Raw genomic sequence first — 20712 nt, forward strand, 5'->3', positions numbered from 1 at the left:
ACCTACAGTACACAGTGTTATATATTAATAGTCAGTAAACTAATTTGGGTCTCTAAATATCCTGCGGCACAGTTTTGTGTTTTTACTCCTGCAGGTGCTGCACCCTGCAGTTTATTTGGGTGTTCTGGAAGTATTTATTTGTTTATCTGAGTGCAGGTGATTATGTTTAACTAAATTAACTTACCACGACAGTAACTTGGTGGTCATTGTTTCTGGCCAGTTCTATCAAGTTGTGGCCATTGTACAGCAGGTTTTCGAGGCAGCCTTGAAAGTTCCTCTTGGAGACGAGTGATTTCTGCGAACTGAAACCCTGAACGGCTCCCACACTCAGCTGTATGAAACAAACACACAAACAGAGGATCACATTCATGTAAAAAACAATATCTCAGCTTCATCTGTGGCATTTGTAAAGTTTGACTAGTTGCTTTGGTTCCACAGGTGGTGCAACCTATGTGTGTTTGTGCATGTTTGTATGCTGCACGTTTCAGCCGACCTGTTCCACGTCCCAGTGGCTGAACTCTGCAGGGATCTGAACTCTTTCTGTGTGTTTGTCCACGGTGAGGTTGAGATGAGAGCTCCGCCGCTCCACTGCTACATGGTGCCAGTGCTGATCATCTAACAAGCTGCCGAGAGAAGCGAGACGCCGCGGTTCAGAGGCTGAAGTCCTGCCTGGAGATAAACAAGGGGGAGGAGAACCAAACAATACTGAGCAGGACAGAGTTACTGATTTTTAAAGCAGCTTGTTTTAGAAGTGATTCTAATATCATGGGGTATTATTGAAGATAAAATGTGGTGGAAATGTTCACTGTGGTAGCTCATCAATGATGCATAAGTAGATCAAATAGTCTCTGATTATAGGTAGGTTGCAATATGCGTCTGAAAAAAAACAGTCCTCGTGAAAGTCCCATCTTTGAGCACATAAAATCTTAATTTCATGAGATACTGTCATTTAAACATTGCATTAAATTTCAATTTGTGACAAAATGTGCTGAAAGTAGGTCGATAGGAACTCTATTTCTACTTTGATCAGGATATCAGCAATATTTTCATTTTTGCGATAAAATTTGTTGTCCGAACATTCAACAAAAATCACTTAAGTATTAGTATATAACTAAAGTATTCTATGTGTTTTGTTTTGTATTATTGTGACAACCAGCTCAATATGGATCAGAAAACATCAGTCGTCGGCTTTCGCATTATCGATTTTTACTCCGTCCAGGAATGCGGCAGAGTTATGTGTCTGTCTGCCTGCCTGTCTGTCCGTTCGCAACATTACTCAAAAATGGACGAACACATTTGGATGAAATTTTCATGGAAGGACAGAAACAACACCAGGACCAAGTGATTACATTTTGGCAGTGATGCAGCTTATAGTCTGGATCCACGGATTTGTTAAAGATTTCCGTATCATTGCGAGGTAGCGGCATGGCGTCACTGTAAATATGAAAACAAGTGAGCACTACGTCAGCTGCCTGCTGATGATCACATGATTGCGATCCTACTACAAATCGACTGCTGTGGACTTATCGGGACTTATCTGTCGGAAATCATACAAGGAACAATTGATTAAATTGTGGGGGTGTTTCCAAGTCCCATCCATTCCTGCTGCCTGCTATATATTCAGGTTATGTGATTTGGTATCCATACATAACGTACACATGCATAACACATGCATGTGCTTAGCACAAGGTCATTTTGTTGTGGGTACTGTATCTGTAGGTCCAGCAAAAGACCCCTGATGATTTGAGATAGAAAAACCCATTTGGAAGTCAATACTAACCAAGCTACAGAAGCGTTACCTATTATTCTACTCCCCTTTAATCTCACTCCATCCTGTATAGACTGTATTATTACTGTGATTATTGTGATCGTCTGAACTGTTAAATACAATATTTGAAAAAAAAAATTATACTGTTTATGTCTGCATTGGACCAAATATCAGTGTGAATCTTGAAGGAATCGAAAATGAGTCACAGTTTGCTCAGGCAGTCTTCCTTTAAAGTGTGTTTATGTGTTATTTTTTCTATTTCAGCTGCCTCAAAGGGCTCCAGCAAGCACTGCGATCTGTTTGAAATACATTTGGCAACAGAGGAGACTCAGAAATCATATCAACACTGTCAGTACTCTTTCTCCACCAAATGACCAAAAATGTAAAGACCCTGCTACTCTAAGAAATAAACGTGTGACAAATTGTTTCAGCCAGTAGTGATTGTGTACCGTCTCACTTTTGTGGTGGACTTCAGAAGGTTTTGAGAGCTCCAGAACCTCAGCTGCCAGTCATCTCAGCTGATTAGCCTGGAGCTGAAGACCTTCACTCCAACCTTTGTTTTGATTGGGCCACCACCTGGTTCCCTCCACCTTCATCCAAACAACTGAAGCCATCATCACACCTGGAGAGTATTAAATCCACAACCAACCTCACAGTCAGGGTAGCAAGGATTTACCGTTTGCCCTGGAGCCTCTAGTCTACTCTGTGTTTTGTGTGTTAAATGTTTTCTGCAACCACTGAGGGGTGCTTATTTAGAAATGTAGTTTCTTTGGTGAGAAGCTACTAGTGTTTGTTTTTCTTTAGCTAGGTTGATAACTCGGTTAGCTTTTGTTTGGTTTCATTTGGTTTGTTGATTGGAGCAACACTCACTATCTGTTTGCTCTGTATCATCATTGTTTTGCTTGTTAATTTCGTCATGAAGCAATAAATTGTGATACTCCAACCAGTGACATCTGTTTTGCTTTTGTTGCATCCAGCTGCCCCTAGAGGCTGGGTTGTAGCACAAATACACAGACCTCTCAGTAAATTGGTATTTTTAGATCCATGATGTGGTGGTAGTGTTGTTTTTGGTGGCCTGTTTTGATTTTAGTTTTAGTCTAGTCTTTGTGTCAAGCTGACATTTTAGTTTTCATTAGTTTTAGTCACGTTCATTCTCTTTTTCGTCTAGTCAAGTTTTAGTCGACTAAAAGTCTGAGCATTTTAGTCTTATTTTAGTCAGAATAACCTATGACTATTTTCGTCTAGTTTTAGTCGATGAAAACTGATGACATTTTAGTCTAGTTTTAGTCAATGAAAATTATGTTTTACTCTCTTTTTTGTAATGCAATTCTATTTTTTTATTTAACCCAATCAATATAGTATAATTTCCTTGTATAGTATAGACAAAACCATTTTTTTCTTTTAGTCAAACCCATTTCACAAATTAAACATGGTTATCTTATTATTATATTATTGTTAACTTATAAACTCAAGACTATACTCACTCTAGACATGGAAGATGCTCTGGTCAACACATTTATTTTACCAACCAAACATGTAGGTACACACACATAAATTTAAACCACGGAAGCTCTTGAGATGCCTTTTTAAGTTTGTTGTGTTTTTCCCCATTATTTTGTGGCCGCATTTCTCCCCGTCTTTTTCCACGACACATTCCGTTTTGTTTTCCACTTGTATGCAAACAAAGTATGTCCATATGTCGCTTCTTCGTTTTCTCCCCAGCTGCACGAAAGCTGGGGAACAGTATCCTGCCATGATCCCACCGCAGATGCATCTAAATAATGCCACGAGTGGAGATTGAGGAAGTGACGTCGCCTGCGTCAGCGCAGTGCGACGTCACTTCCTGGGGAACAGAAATACTGCAAAATAATAAACGCAACTAAACATTTAAATGTTATTTCATCTCGTCTCGTTTTGGTCAACGAAAATGAAGAGACATTTCAGCAGAGTTTTTATTTTGTAAACCAAATTTCGTCTCGTTTTTATTCGTCAACAATATTGTATTATATATTTTATTATAGTTATCATCACATAACCACCATTTACGTTTCGTCTCGTCTCGTTTTCGTCAAGTGATAAAGGTTCGTTGACGATGATATTTCATCATAATTTTCGTTGACGAAAGCAACACTACATGGTGGGTGCAGAAGACAGAGTAGCCACAACTGATCTCAAGTCTGGTATGAACCTCAAGCTTAAACCTGATTTTTACCGTTCTGTGAAATGAAATGAAGACCAACAATGGTGCATTTTATTAATATATTTCATCATATAGTTAAAAAGTAAGTATACAAGTGCTCTCTGATGGGTAAACTGAGGAATTATTTGACCTTTTGTGCAACAGAAACTTCTTCACTGCGATGAACATCCTAATTTTCATAGCATCCCACATTGAGGATGATGCCGAGGTCAGCCTCTCTCATCACACTGGGGACCGCTGAATATATCTGCATAATAGCATTTGAGAGCTGATGCCACATATGTGATGATGCCTAATCTGAAAAAAAAAAAAAACCTGCAGAGGAAACTTGGTGAGACATCATTAATGATAGATGAGCACCAGCAGGTCCAAATGAGTAGATGCATTTCTGCATCCCCCAAAGAACTGAGAGAGAAACTTTGTGTTTCTGCTGAGAGAAGGAAGAGTAGAAAGAGCTGAATACAGTCGGTCATTAAAAATGTATTAGGTATTCTTTGGGGAGTGACAATTCCAACTTCAGAGAGGGAAACAAAAAGTCTGGGAGATGACGGACAAATTCATCTTTGATATTTTGAGAGCGGATATATTTTACCGCAGCCGGGATGAAAAACAAAACAATTTCATCCAGACAAAGAAAGTTTAGCTCATGAAACAGAGGAAGTCTGTCCTGTCAACACTGTTACTGTGATGACTTATTTGATCACAGCCTGGATCGATATGAGAGAGACGATAGCACAACTTAAATACAAATAAGATCTCTTTATTGGAATTGATTCATGGAACAATTGTTATGTTGTAGCTGGTAGAGAAGAGAAGAAGAGGACCTGATGATGGAGTGTTTCGCTGGATGGATGACTTGATTGCAGCTTGAATGATTGAAAAAAGAAAGCAGGGATCAATATGAAAGATCAGAGGGTGAGCAAATAGAAAATGATGTGGTATTAATAAATGGATGCCCCTTTTATCCTCCTATTCTTTGTACCTCTATCTTCATTTTCCTCTGTGTTTCTACCTTCTTTTAGCAACACTGAGGTTATTAGGGAGAAAACATTGATCATATCTTTCTTTAAAACAGGGAAAAGTGCAAACGTGCTTTGAATTTTTGAACAAAGTCAGAAAACTCGTAGTGCAGAATACATTACAAAAAACAATGCTGTTCCCTGTCAATGAGTCCTTGAGCTAGATGCCTATTTGAATTGTGATGGGGTTCACCAGAAATCAATAGGTTACTTCCTGATGGGAGCATGAATGCGCATAGAAAATATTAACAAGGATCGGGTCAGCAGATATGAACAATTTAAAGATTAGTGTGATGGTGGTGCGGAAAGAAGGTCATGGGGTCGACAAAAATCTAAACATGCTTCATCTTTCAAACAGCACACCAAGTGAGAATCTGCTTTCGAGGTACGTTGGTAATATTGTCGAAGCTTCTACAGCGTCATAAAGCTCGGAAAATGAGACCGTGGTTGTTAATCTGTACAAGCATAATCAGCAAAATCTTTGGATAAATAGGAGATAAGAAAGTGCTAATGGGTACAACATTTTTTATTAATGTCGACGAGGGTCAGACTGGCTGTGTTCGCCTCATTCAGCCTCTGCTGAACACTTTCTGCAGAGTAACACTGTATCATATCCTGTCTGCAGTTTCATTATAGCCTGTTCACTAAATCTGATTATGCAGGGAAACAACAACGTTCCTTATCAGGGACTGCTGTTATTGCAATCAGCTCCAAACTTCATTTTCAAACTTTGGAAAAGCAAATATCGTGGCACACTACTGAGGCTTTCAGATTATTTTGTTGGTTTACGAGCAAGGCGACAAGATTAAAATACACTTATCTATATGTTTTGCGTCTGCTGTTGATACTACATTGAAGGTTCTTGTCAATCTGTATTAATGGGGTAAACAAGTATCCCAGGATGCACCCTGCATCAACCACTGTGTCAGGAGCTGTATTTCAATATCCATATTACCATACAATATAATACACCAAAATAAGATTGAGTTTGTCCCAATATAGTATGGCAAAAATACCCGGATGTCCTGAGGTTAATGAGTGGTTGTGTCAGAACTTTCTCCAGCTAAATAAAGACAAAACTGAGGTAATGGTTTTTGGAGCCAAGGAGGGGCGATTAAAAGTGAGCTTAGAGCTTCAGTCTCTACAGCTAAAAACCACAGACCAGGCCAGAAATCTTGGTGTGGTGATGGACTCAGAACTCAGCTTTGAAAAACACATCAAAGCAATTACAAAGTCGGCTTATTATCACTTAAAAAATATCTCAAGAATTAAAGGACTGATGTCTCAGCAGGACCTGGAAAAGCTCGTCCATGCGTTCATCTTCAGTCGGCTTGATTACTGTAGCAGTATCTTTACAGGTTTACCTAAAAAAACACTCAGACAATTGCAGCTGATCCAAAACTCTGCTGCTCGAGTCCTCACTAAGACCAAGAAAGTAGATCACATCACTCCAGTTCTGAAGTCTTTACACTGGCTTCCTGTCACTCAGAGAGTAGATTTTAAAGTCCTGCTGCTGGTCTACAAAGCTTTAAATGGTTTAGGACCAAAATACATCAGAGACCTCCTGACTCAGTATATACCAACCAGACCACTCAGGTCATCTGGATCAGGTCTTTTATTAGTTCCCAGAGTGAAAACCAAACATGGAGAAGCTGCATTCAGCTTCTATGCTCCGTATATTTGGAACAAACTCCCAGAAAACTGTAGATCAGCTGAAACTCTCAGCACATTTAAGTCCAGTCTGAAGACCTACCTGTTCTCAGCTGCTTTTGACTAAGGTCTTCTAAGAGTTATTTTAAATCTTATTTTATGAGAAACTCTGCAGTGTAACTTTTAAAATGTCCTTGCTTCCCAACTTTTGTTTTTGATTCTTTTACTTTTCTGCATCCTTAAATTTTAATGACCTTTTTAATGATTTTATAAATGTTTTCTTTCTTTTTATAGTTGTGTTTTCATCTGCTGTTTTAATGTCCTTGTGAAGCACTTTGAATCACCTTGTTGTTGAAATGTGCTATATAAATAAACTAACTTTACTATAACTGCTCAGATTTTGCAGTATGAAAGCCAGCATGCTTTTCTGTTTATTCTGACCCACAATCCTCAGTGCATTTATGTTACGGTGTCTTGCATATAAACAAGCTTGAGCCACTAATACTGTAAAAAATGTAAATTATACAGTGAAAAACTGTCAAACCACAACGGTACAAATCTGTAAAGTCAAACAGTTTGATACTTATTTACTTATTTACGGTGATTCAGCCTAATATAGATATATGGCTGAATCACCGTGAATAAGTTTATCAGGAGAAAACTGTATTTTTTATATTTTTTCTGTCGAAAAAATACATTTCCCTACTCTAGCACAACATGTATATCATTAATACTGTAATTTTTGCATTTATTTCTCAAAAAGAATAAAATTTCTCAGTTAAATGTACATATTGTTGTGCTGATAATGGGAACATGACGCAATATGTATAACAAGTAACATGGCGATTTTTTCATTTTTTTTCATGTTAAAAAAAATACAGTTTGCACTGGTCAAATTGATGTACTTCTGTATTAATAATGGACATATGCTTTAATATTTATGACAGCCATAACCACAAATTTTGCACATATGTCATAGCTAAAAATGCATATATTACATGTTAAATGCGTGAAATATTGTGCTGATAATGGAAAAATATTGCAATATTTATGATAGGTCACACAAACTTTATTTCATATGGTATTTTCAAGCAAAATTTTTAAAAAATTAAAAGTTAAAACTTTTTTTTACAGTAATATATTGAATGAAGCACATTGTTTAACTGTAAAATCAACAGCAATAATATATTTCTTTACCGGAAATGAAGTAAATGTTTTACCGTAATTTTTTTTTAAAAGTTATGTTTTTGGCCTTTTACTGATAGGTGCAGTGGAGGTAGACAGGAAAGTAGGGAGAACAGTTTGGGGAAGACATGCAGCAAAGGGCCGTGGGCAGGAATCGAACCCAGGCTGCTGTGTCGAGGACCAGCCCCTGTACATGAGTCGCCCGCTTAGCCCGTTTAGCTATCCGGGCGTCCCGTTTTACCGTAATTTTATTGTAGGGCTCCAGCAGCTACAGCTTCTGGAATTTTACTGTAAAAATAACAATTTTTTTTGTTTTGTTTTTTTTATCGTGTCGAGCACACAGATTCATTACACACAAAACACTGCAACACTCAAAGCCTGAGGCGCAATGTTTTGACAAATTAGTGTGTCCCAGTAGTATGAATACTGCATGAAACGGTACACAGTTGTGCTAGATATATAAAGTATAAAGACAAAATGTGCAATCTGAAGTGAAGCCATGGTTTTAGGTTTCTGTTAAAGTTATTTCCTGCATCAGAGTTTGTTTTACTTCCTCCCTTTGTCCATTGCAAAGCCTGTCATTAACCGTCCAGTCAGTCCTCTCATTAAATATAGTGTACTTCCTACTGTGTCTCAATCAGTAGGTTCGGAAATCAGTCTTGGTGCATATCCCAAAGAATATCTCAATTACTAAAATGCACCTCGAGATGAAAGGACCTGGGAGGCTTGCTAGAGGAGTTATGAGCGACGATGCACCTGTCGCATATTAGAGGCAGGACACACAGCTGGAATATACAAACCACGTTGGGAGCAGTACTGACAAATGCATAGAAATATATCACTCAATTAGAATATTTGTCATCCTTATTATTCTGCTAAGGAACGCAGCAGAGTTATGTGATGATCGATGTCTGTTTGTCTTCCGCTGTCTGTCTGTTTGCAACATTACTCAAAAACGGACTAATGGATTTGGATGAAATTTTCAGGGAAGGTCAGAAATGACACAAGGACCAAGTGATTAGATTTTGGCAGTGATGCAGCTTCACTGATCCACAGATTTGTTAAAGTACTGTATCATTACCAGATAGCATCACGGTATCACTGTAACTATGACTACAAGTGAAAACTACGTCAGCTACCTGCTGATGATCATATGATTGCGATCCTACTACAAATCGACCACAGCAGATTTTTTGAGACTTATTTGTTGGAAATGACACAAGGAACAATTGATTAACTTGTTGGAGTGTTTCCGAGCCCCATCAATCCCTGCCGCCTGCTACATATTTAGGTCACGTGATTCGGTATCCATACATAACATACACATGCATAACACACACCCATGCTCAGCTCAAGGTCATTTTGTTTGTGGGTACATCTATATTAAATGGCCACATTCTATGTTGCTGTGATTTCTGATCATCAATAACAAATAAATCAACAAATGCTGCACTGCTAAAAAAAAAAAAAAAAAAAAAAAAAAAGAAAGAAAAAAAGCTGCATTGCCAAATGGGGGAATGAACAGCCTTGGTGGAGTACTGCGCTCTGAGTGCTTTTCTAGTTTGTATAGTGCTCTTTTGTGGGCCTTGACTCTTTTATACTTCACAGCATGCATGAAGCAAAAGAATCTACACATTATTGCTACATTTTGCCACGTTGTGCACTGAATTAAAAAAAAAAAATCTTCTCTACCAGGCAGATATAAAACAGAGTGCAGGTCATGAGAAAACAATAGACAGATGATGCTGCTCTGCTACTAGGCATATTAAAACAGTGTTGCTTTAAACTGATGTCTTTGAGGCCAGGATGTCTCAGTTGCCCCAACTCTTCTCTTCTCATGTCTCTTCCTCACCTCCTTTACTTGCATGTTTAAGGTCTGGTCTAGACACTAAGACATGAAGAGATGAGTCGCCGATGCACAATTAGTGAAATGAGGTGAGACTCTTGTTTGTTTCCCTGCCAGTTTTGTGCATCACCTGTAACTAATCATTCAGTCAGGCTTTTCAGTAAATAAACTCCCTGCTGTTGCTCATTCAGGTGCCAGTTTGTCATTGATGCTCCAGCCTTTCCTCATGTGTTTGTGGCTTCCTGTTTATTCCCACGTTTGACCATTTTCCCGTTTTCGCCGGTTTTCTTGTTGGAATTGCCGCTACACCCACAGATCCTGTGTGTATGACCCTGGTCTGCTTTAGTAAAATATATGATTTTTGGAGCTTAGGTGGCTCTTCTATGTCCTGTGTTTGGGCCCTTTTCCTCTAAACCGTCACAAAAAATATGAGCAGGAACAAATATTGCAAATGTAGATTTCAAATATGTGCAAAATTCATCAAACCAATGTCTTAGCTTACAGCTCACATCATTCTCTGGAGCATGACCGACAAACCAACAGCTAGTTTGTCTTCCTAAAATGAGCAAGGTAACCGGAAAGGAGCGAGCTGAGTTATGAGCTTATATGGATACAATATACCAAACAGGCATTTTGATGAATGTAAAGCAGAGGGGAAATGCTATTGTTCTGAACAGTACTCATAAATCTTTAAAAAATCAACATATTCCTGCTGTTTGGCCAGCAAGAGGAATCACAGAGCAGAGCTGAATATTTGCTGCTGGAGGCTTCTGTAAACTGATTAACTCCTTGAGATTATTACTGAGTAAAGACCGTTGCAGCATTTTGGTTGAATACATTGACAGACGCTAAACCAAATGAAAATACCTGAACATTTTGGACAAGATTCTGATTTAGTGCCTCTTTGAATAAAGCATCTTTAATAGGAATATCAGAGAAATGACAAAACAGTGACACAAATCAAAATTCAAAAGGTTTGGCAAGACAACATGTCATAAAAAACATATTTAATGTAGCATATTCTATATAAAGTCAGCCACAACATTAAAACTAGTGGTAGGTGAAGTGAAAAACACTGATTGTCTTGTTACAGTGGCACCTGTAAAGAGGTGGAATATATTAGGCAGCAAGTAAACAGTCAGTTCTTGACATTAATGTGTCCGAAGCAGGAAAAACGAGCAGCGTAATGATCTGAAAGTCTTTAACCGAAGCCAAATTGTAATGGCTGGTTGACTGGGTCAGATAATCTCCAAAACAGGAGGTGTTGTGTGGTTTTCTCAGTATGCAGCGGTTAATAACTACCACAAGTGATGCAAGGAAGGACAACTGGTGAACCAGTGACAGGGTCACTGATAAAAATGGTGAAGAAAGGCTGGAACATGTGGTCTGATCCTACTGAAGAGCTACTGTAGCACCAATGGTTAAAAATGAAAAAGTAGAATTCCATTCTAACAAACATTAGAGACTCAGACTTTAAAACCAGCACCAAATTGTCATCACCATCCATTATCTATACAGTGCATAATCCTCATTAGGGTCGCATGGGCTGGAGTCTATCCCAGCTGACTTAGGGCGAAGGCAGGGGACACCCTGGACAGGTCACCAGTCTATCAAAGGGCCACACATAGAGACACACTCACATTCACACCTATGGACAATTAGAATCATCAGTTAACCTCAACATATTTTTGGGCTATGACAGGAAGCCGGAAATCCCAGAGAAAACCCATACATGCACAAACAGAACATGCAAATTCCACACAGAAAAATCCCAGGCCGGGATGCGAACCGGGAATCTTCTAGCTGCAAGGCGACAGTGCTCACCACCGAACCATTGTGCAGCCTATTGTCACCATCAATTATTACATTTTATTTATTGTCTTTCTGATTTTATTTATGATCTCACATTGATGGACTTTTAAGCTTTGTATAGTTTTATGTATTTATTGCTGGGTGGTTGTTCTCGGTTTCTGTACCTGCCCAGGAACAATAGATGCAACTTAACTGCTCGCTAACTCTTGTGCACAGACAATCGTAATGATGAGAGAAAGGTAACGGAACTCAGAGAGCATCGCAGCTTGTTACCTAGCTGCAGACAGGTCAGACACCTCACCACCACTGAAAGTGCAGACATTTGGAATGTGAACATAAGAAAAAAGTGTCCTGGTGTGAAGGATCACATTTCTGCATGGGTGTTATTTATATGGCAGCAGTATAAACTATGTGAAAGAGGCAGTGTTCTGCTGGGAAACATCGGGTTGACTTAAAGCATCTGCCTAACCATTGTTTCAGACTACACACTTCATGGGAACAGTATTTCCTGATGGCAGTAGCCTTTTTCAGCAGGATAATGCTGCCTGTCTCACAGCAAACTTTGTGAATTAATGGTTTGAGGAACATGACGAAGAGTCCAAGATGTTGCTTTTGCCTCTAAACTCCCCAGATCTTAATCTGATTGAGCATCTTTGAGATGTACTGCAAAAACAAACCCATTCCACGGAAACCTTAAAGCATCTGTTGCTAACATCCTGGTGCCTGAAACCACAGGACACCTTCAGAGGACTGTTTTCAGAGAGCTGACTTAAACAACATCAGGCCAGTGGTTTTAATGTCATGGCTAATCAATGTAGAAACTCTATAGTATGCCAGTCTATAGTGTTATTACAGTGTGTTGCCTCACTGACCTGATATAAAATTCAACCAAAATCAACTTAAACTCACTTGACAGTTACAAGAAAAATTTGTAACTATACCCAAGTGTTTTGTTTCCTCTGTTTTCCAGGACAGTGTTTCTGTTTCCTCAGAAGGACTCTTACTCAGCGTTGCCTCATAAAGCAAACGGTATCAGCTCCAGGGGGTCAGACCTGAATGTGTTAGCGTTAGCACAGCAGAGCAGACCATGCGTGAGTTCAGGGTCAATGCACCCAGCAGATGAATTAAATTACACAATATATAACCTAAAAAGCCCATGTAGAGCAAAAGAGGACGAGCGGGAGAAGTACAAGAGGGAAGAACAAGAAAAACAGAGGAGAGAAAGCAGAAATAATGAGAGACAGAAAGATGAAGGGCAGTGAGCCAAGAAAAAAAAAAAAAACAGGATATCCAAGAGACCAAAATACATAGTCTTGTTGAAAGTTGAAAATATGAGACAAAACCAAGAGGAATTGAAGCAAAAAAAAAGACAAATAGACTCCTGTGATGTGGGAAAATAAAGGAGTAGGAGTTAAAATGAGACAAACCAAGACAAACTGTATTTCTAACAGGGATCAGAAAATTAAGAGAGCGGCAGGGGAAGAGGACGAACAGAGGAGATCAAGTCTGCTTGAAGTTTCAGAGCTCTTTTTAGTGTCTCTTCAAGGGGCGGCTTTGAGTTTCTCTCGCTGAGCTGTGGCCTCTCTTTAGGGTGGTGAAGCTTTTCCGAGAGGTGATGTGGTTTTTACTTCAGATGATGTTAACTTAACCTTTTAAATCTTAAATTAGGGATTCTTTAGCCAATGCAATATTTCTGAGTGAACCTGAATATGTATGAAGGGTTTAGTCTTTAATCCCTCAGCATTGATTGGATGGTGTAAATGTGAAGGCGTAGCTGTAGTGAAACACTTTTTCAGCTCTTTTCAGATATGGGATATGTCACTTCATTCAAAGATACCAACCACAGTGATGAAGAAAGCCACCGTCTGCGTACGATATTTGTCATTTATGTAAAATTGGACACTGGATCATGAAATGCAAAATTCACTTTAATACAAAATATACTAAATTAAACCTAAGAGCAGCTAATTAAACTGTCAATACAAACTAATAGCCTAGTTTATCTATGATTTCCTAGACACTGAAAATCCTACCAATGTCTGATAGTAAAAGCTGATAAACTGAGATTGTTTCCATGTTGTGCATAAACTGTGATTCTAATTAATGACGTTACTACTGTTGTTCCACGTGCAGAAATGTGCTCAGTTATTTTTGAGATACTTACTTTTGAGATACTTATATGGATCCTGCTGCTGTCTGGTGCTGCAGGTAGTTAATAAACTCAGAGGAAATATTTCAAAACAGCTGGAGGTGACAAACTGGATTGCAGTTCCTGTTAATGTTCAGTCAGTAAAAACCTGGATTGCATTCATAATGGGTGAATGTCAATAATCTCACTTGTTTCATAACAGTAAAGTTGTATTTTCATGGACATTTTAGTTTGTAATAAGTGTAAAATTTTTGAGCAAAGTGAATGAGAAGTGTTTTATGATTTTATGACATAAACTGAATCTTTTGCTTACTGTAATGTTTTTGGTCCAATAATTGAGCTGAAATGTGGAAAAGCCCTCCCCAAATCACTTCACAAAATTTCAAAACGCAGAGATACATGAACATTATGCAGCTCAGGCCTTTGCCGTCTTGAAAATAATATGAGAATGTTACTAAGTCCAACACAGTAGGATTGGCATCAGGATTTTTGCAGAAAAACAAGCAGGATGCTCGTTCAGACAAGAAGCCGACACATTCAGACGGAAAAAAAGGCAGAAAAGAATGCATGTATGGATGGAGATAAAGCTTTTAAATCAGTCAGAGGAGGAAAAAGGAATAAATTAGGCTTCAATCATGCCCTTTTGAAAATGTATATAAATTTTTTGCCACCTAAGATCCAAACCCGCACCTCTTATGATTTGATAGCCCTTTGGTTCTGCTAGTTTTTTGAGAATCATACGCTGATTGTCCAAAATCACATTGGAGCGCATGGATTTCTGTCTCTTTAAAGATAAGGTATAAAAAAAAAAAAAAAAAAACTTCCAGTCCTTTAAAAGAAGTGCAAGGGCAGAGTTCAAACCGTGAAAACAGATAAATGACACAGCGTAAAAGGATTCACAGTGTTTATAAAGCAGCTATAATCAATATTTTTACAATATCAATGCATCAAATGTGAGACTCATAGTAAGAGCCTACGCACAATTATTTTCACAGTCTGAAGATTTTCAATAAGTTCTACTGTCTGCAACAATACAGCTTTTGTTAATTCAGGAGTTGGTGGAGACCCAAATTTGAGTGAAAAGAGAGTGACCACTTGTCCATAAACAGACTCAAATAATTTATAATGTTGTTCTTTAACAGCTGAATGAGTAATAATCAACTGTTTGGTACTAATCAACCTCATACTGTGCTTTGTGTATCTGATTCCCTTTTTCCACAAGAGTTGGAGACAATTGTAACAGAAAAAGAGAGATTTGTAGAAATGCAGATGCTGAGAGGTAAACAGAAGGAAAGATGAAAAGAAAGAGGAGGGGACGGACTGTTCTGAGAGATGCAAAATGGAGAAAGAGAAGGAGGCCAGACGGATGAATAAAGTATCTCAGCAGCCAGATGGGGTTCCTGATGAGAGGTGAGCCATATGGTGATGATTCAGCATGGCAGCCTGACAACCTCTGCTTTAACCCACGCACACACACACACACACACACACAGGCACGTGCACACACACACACGTGCACACACAGGCACGTGCACACACACACCTGCCATGCATCAAGTCTCAGAGTCCAGCCCTAACACATGCTACAGTGAGCAGCTACCATCCATCACAGCTGTAACTAGACAGAGATGCAGCAGCAGAGTGGGAGCCAAGATTTAAACCAATCAGGTGGCAGCGTCCACGTCGGCACCCGCTAAAAACCAATCGAATGTAATTTCAGGGGAGATTATACTGTCCTGGACCTGTATATAGATGTTCTGCAGCAACATGCACAAAATGGTTTTGCTGATTACAAGATGAAAAACTAAATGCCTCCTGGTGTAATAAATTGTTTCATCTGAATGTCAGCAGCTTCCACATAATCCTGGCACTCTTGGTTTAGATGCTTCTGCAAATAAGTCTAGTTTTTATACAGAATTTTGTGCTGAACTGCAGTACAGGAGTTATAGAAGTGTGTGTGCTGTACCTTGTTTGAGCAGCAGCAGCTTTCCTTTCTCCAACTCCAGACTGAAGCCGAGTCCGTCTCGTCCTTCTGCCCGCAGCAGCGTCCCAGAATTCCTCAGGGTTTTAAACTTCAGAGTAACAACATCTCTGGACGTCCTCCTCGACACGGGACTCCTGAACACCAGACCGCTACTGCTGCCTCCATCAAAACTCACCACATCAGAGGCTGGAAGACAAAAAAAAACAGAGATGGAGCATAAATCAGTATATTACAGTGTGCTGCAAGAGAACCGTGATGCATTCAAATCAAAACATAGGCTTAACTGTAATCAGATATTTGTCCCGAGCAGAAAAAATGTGTTATAGTTTTTGACTGTTGAAAAATGCTGTCAGATTACAGTAGTCAACAGATGTGTGATTCAAAGTCGTAAAAATACATGAAATACTTCAAATCCAGCATGAAATAAACACATATCTGAAGTGAAGTGTTTTTTTTTTTTTTTTTTTTTTTTAGTAAGACAGGATCAGTATTCTGTAGAGCACATTGAATATAAATATAGCACCTTCACTCTTGCTTTCTTGGAGATCTGGACTGAGTCGTGTTGGCATGAATCCAGATGAGCAGTTAGTCTGTGAGCGAGTGTGTGCAAAGGAGCAATGAGGTGTAAAGACTGTGAACCTTGTGAATCCTAAAAGAGCAGCAGCTGAGATACCTTCAAACCTGAGCACGCACACGATCCAGCGGGCTCATCAGTGCTGGTTTTTTTTGGCTAAACACTGAAGTTCATTGTAATTACAGATAAAAAGCAGCAGCTATGATGCTCTGTTACATAATCTACACAAGCAGAGTGTAGGTGACTGCAGATCTGTGACACAACTGCAAAGCAAAGCAGTTAACTGTCTCTGAGCTTTAACTGTATGGACACTTTGTTGCATGTAACGTAATACTGTAGCGTACTGAGGAGCAGAACATTCCAGAGCAACACACAAAGTTCCAAAGACCCTTTCCCAAAGCTGGAAATTTGGTAAGAAACCATTTCAGAGGACAGCTAACTCAAAGTTGACCTCCAAGTGGAACATCTGTTGATAGGATGTTTACTAATAAAGGACCACTAACGGCTCTCTTGGAGACAATAGGATACCTCTGACCTCCACCAGAATCTGATAAGGGTCATAAAGTGTCAACTGTGAGGAAAACCACACCTCTGCAGGAGACGATTGGCATTCTGACCTTCTGATCTCCCTACCTGACACACAGAACTTTCTACACAGGAATGAATTGAACAGTTTAGAAACCAGAACATCAAGGAAACTCAGCATCACCAGAGTGACAATCTGGACTCAGTTTCTGATACCAGATTGATCAGAACCAGTATGGATGAAGAACATATCAAATCTGAAGTGTTTGTAGAGAGGAACAAACAAGACACCAACTGCACCCTTCTGTCTGTCACAGACCACAGCCATAAAAGACAGAGACATTTTACTCTAAGCATATATACTCCCTATGTCTTAATTTTCTTATTAATGAATGTATATGCTTGTGTTTCAGCTATGGTATAAGTTTACTTCCATGTAGCCTAAAGTCTACAATGTGTAAGTTTATTCTTATGCTTACACATTTTAGAATTATCTCAGGAACCATATGAGATAAACATATTGTGTTTGGTGTCATTCTAATCACCTATCTGGTGTTATTTCAGATCTGTGATCACCATAAATATTGAATAATTGCATTTGTACATTTAAGGACTTAACTAAGAGTAAGTTTTAAAGGTACTTGGCCTCTGACCTCTCCTGGACAGTGATGCTCAACACCACCCATTGGGAGGAACACATCCACGATTGGTTAGATGCTGATTTGAATTTGGCTCCAAAACTTTCAATATAGAAGAAAGTCACTGGAATGCAATGGGGGCTTTTAGGAAATTCAACTTGGGCTTGTAAGAAGTCACTTGTAACAAGGGGCTTGAAGAAAAGTGGGATTTTAGAAAAAATCTACTTGGGCAGCTTGAAGATGGGGCTTGTAGAACACAGGGCTCTTAGAAAAATGGGCTCTTAGAAGAATGCAACTGGGCTTAAGAAATACTCAAGGACTACAACGGCACAAATATTTTTCTTGATAAAATGAGCTTAGACTCTTGGTGTTTTTTCTTTGGCACACTTTTGCAGTGCAAACCTGCATGCCTCCTTGTCACTGTGTTCCTGAACCAACTCATCCAGCAGATCATCACAGCTCCACATCCTGCAGCCACTTCCTTCTCACCACTTCAAAAGCTACGCAAGGATCACTTTCCTTCTGCTAAATGGGTGAATTTACAAATTGCAATTGGTTGTCCAATTTTCAAAGCAATTCTAAATTCATCACCTTTTCTACCAACTGCTTCCAGTGATGATCACAGTTCATTAGTTTATCTGCATTTATTCATTCATTTATCCACCGTCTCTTGTTGTTTATTCTTTGCTCGTAATAGTAGTTAATAAATGTTTGTGTATGATTATCAATCGATTCTACTGTGTATTTCTTTGTTTTGGGAACTGGAGGTCAATGAAATCAGAGTTGATGAATTTCATAATGAGACTGATCAACTTCTTTTTCATCAAAGTCTCTTGGAGACTTGGTCTGAATTGATAATTTTCTCAGACAAGCTGATAATGGTGCCCCTAAATTAACAAGTGCAATTTTAATTATGTGTGGTTTCTATCATTAGGTGTGTCGTAGCCGACACATTTGTCTCCATACTATTTTGGAGCTCCCATGTGAGACAATTTCTGCAATAATTTTGCTGCAATACCATATCGCTAAATATTCGGATATTCGGATACTCAACCTAGCAACAGGTTGAAGTTTCATGGAGAAAAGTAAGCAATGAAATTTTTGTCAAACTTTTCAGAGAATAACTGAAATATATCGTATATAAGTATATCGTCATATATATCATTATCGTGATATAAAATAATCCATATCGTGATATATGATTTTTTCCATATCGCCCAGCACTACTGGGGGCCAATATAAACAGGCTGAAATATTCTGAGAGCCAATATAAAGAGACTAAAACATGCTGGGAGCCAGTTTCAAGAGGCTGAAACAACTGGGAGCCAATCCAAAGAGGATGAAAGAATAATGAATATGAATCTGGGAAACCAACTAACAATAGGACATCAAAGTATAAAATATGTCCTTTCCTTGCCAGCAGGTGGCGCTATGACTGTGAATGGATATTTGCATATGGATGTCATCAGGGCAGGACTGCGATCAATCATTTAAGTTTTAAGACAGATTGCAGCTTGTACAGTAGAGTTCCAAAGCACTTCCTCTTTTATTTCAAAGGATCAAAGTTCAGGGTAAGTGCCATACCCTGAAAATGAGCAAAAAATCTCAAAATTAATGCAAAATGGTGGACTTCCTGTTGGGTTTAGAGTATGGCTGCCACTGGTTTTTTTTGTGCACCCTGAGGTGCGTCATATGCCTACCAAATTAGATGTAGGTGAAACGTCCTGCCCATAGTAGATGGTACAAATGTTGCAGGAGGAGCCATGGAGCCATTTTGCCACACAAATGAGCAAATTTCAGGGAATATTACAATTTCTCACCAGTTCTGATCTGTGTGCTAATTTTGATGAGTTTCTGAGCATGTTTAGGCCCTCAAAAAATGTGATTCTTTTGGGCAAAAACTAATTTCTTGTATTCCAATAGGATCTGACACACTGTCAGTGCTTGGGCCCTATTTAAAAATTAAAAATGAAATACACTGAGAATAGAATAATGTAAAACATCGTACTGACAACAAATGACATTTATAAGGTGGTAAAATGATTCAGAGGTGCAAATGACTGTACATGAATTCAACAGCATGGATAAAATATAACATAAAGTGGTTACATGAATGGAAGACATGTAAGAATACATATACGAGCAAATATTACTGAAATACTTCATGAGCTCTGTTAAAGTTGTATGATGTTAAAATGGATTTTACAAAGTATAGCATTTATTTGTGACATTCTTTAGGTGCATGACTTTTAACGAACATATTCAAATAACAACATATGATTTCTAAAATTTAAATATTACACGATAGTGAAATATTTCATGCACAATACTCCATTATCATGTGTAATACTTAAATATCAGGTGCAATATTTCCTGCACATGTCAATGTAATGTGGAATATATAATTTTTTAATGCAATATTCCAATTTTGTGCACAATATTCTATATTCAAGTCATATTACTTTAATACTTCAGCATCATTTCCAGTTTTCTTCTTAATTTTCTTTTCTAGTCTTACTTTACCTGACTTAATTTACTTTAAGTAACGTATCCTACTAACACACACTACCATTCAAAAGTCTGGGGTCACCCAGACAATATCATGTTTTCCATGAAAACTCACACTTTTATTCATGTGCTAACATAACTGCACAAGGGTTTTCTAATCATCAATTAGCCTTTCAACACCATTAGCTAACACAATGTAGCATTAGAACACATTATATATTATGTGAATATTACATATTCCATTAAAAATCAGTCATTTACCACATTAACAATGTCTAGACTGTAATTCTGATTCATTTAATGTTATCTTTATTGAAAAAATGCTTTTCTTTCAAAAATGAACACATTTCTAACACCCCAAATTTTTTGAACAGTAGTGTATTGCTTTTGTACTAGGCACTGCATTTTCTAATTTTACATAATTTTGTATTTTAAAGCACATCTGGCAAAAACTTGTTTTATGGCACTCATGCCAGTTAGATCCTTGCATGTGTGGTTTCTACTCTGAGGTGTACGTCACTTTGGATAAAAGCGTCTGCTGAATGAAATATTAGAATTGTCAATGAAATTCCTTGAGGATGAATAAAGTTTCATCTTGTGTTATCTTAAATGACTGAAGAATAGCTGTAAGTGATGCTGATATGTGGTCATTTCCTCCAGATGGATTCAATTAAGAATCTAACACAATTTCACTGTATTTCTAACTGACGGGAGTTGAAGTTTTCAAAACATGTGGTATGAAATCTCCAAATAGAAGGCGCAAGAGTTAACCATATGCTTTACTTATTTTTTTTGAAACAGAGTGCAGTGTGGGCTTATTTACACTTTGTCGATGCCAGCGTTAATACTGTAAA

General features: G+C 38.3%; 1 protein-coding gene across 1 annotated transcript in view; it reads right to left on the reverse strand.

Annotated features, from left to right (window-relative positions):
- Positions 1 to 20712, reverse strand: part of LOC111562872 (contactin-associated protein-like 4) — a 165124-nt gene that overhangs the window by 86810 nt on the left and 57602 nt on the right. Inside the window, exons 5-7 of the mRNA XM_055014594.1 lie at positions 15596 to 15799; positions 494 to 669; positions 185 to 331 (exon numbers count right to left, since the gene is read on the reverse strand). Coding sequence (XP_054870569.1) covers positions 185 to 331; positions 494 to 669; positions 15596 to 15799 — 527 coding nt within the window. The remainder of the gene's footprint in view (positions 1 to 184; positions 332 to 493; positions 670 to 15595; positions 15800 to 20712) is intronic.

The sequence above is a fragment of the Amphiprion ocellaris genome, chromosome 10 (genome assembly GCF_022539595.1).
Source record: "Amphiprion ocellaris isolate individual 3 ecotype Okinawa chromosome 10, ASM2253959v1, whole genome shotgun sequence".
NCBI classification, from domain to species: Eukaryota; Metazoa; Chordata; class Actinopteri; family Pomacentridae; genus Amphiprion; species Amphiprion ocellaris.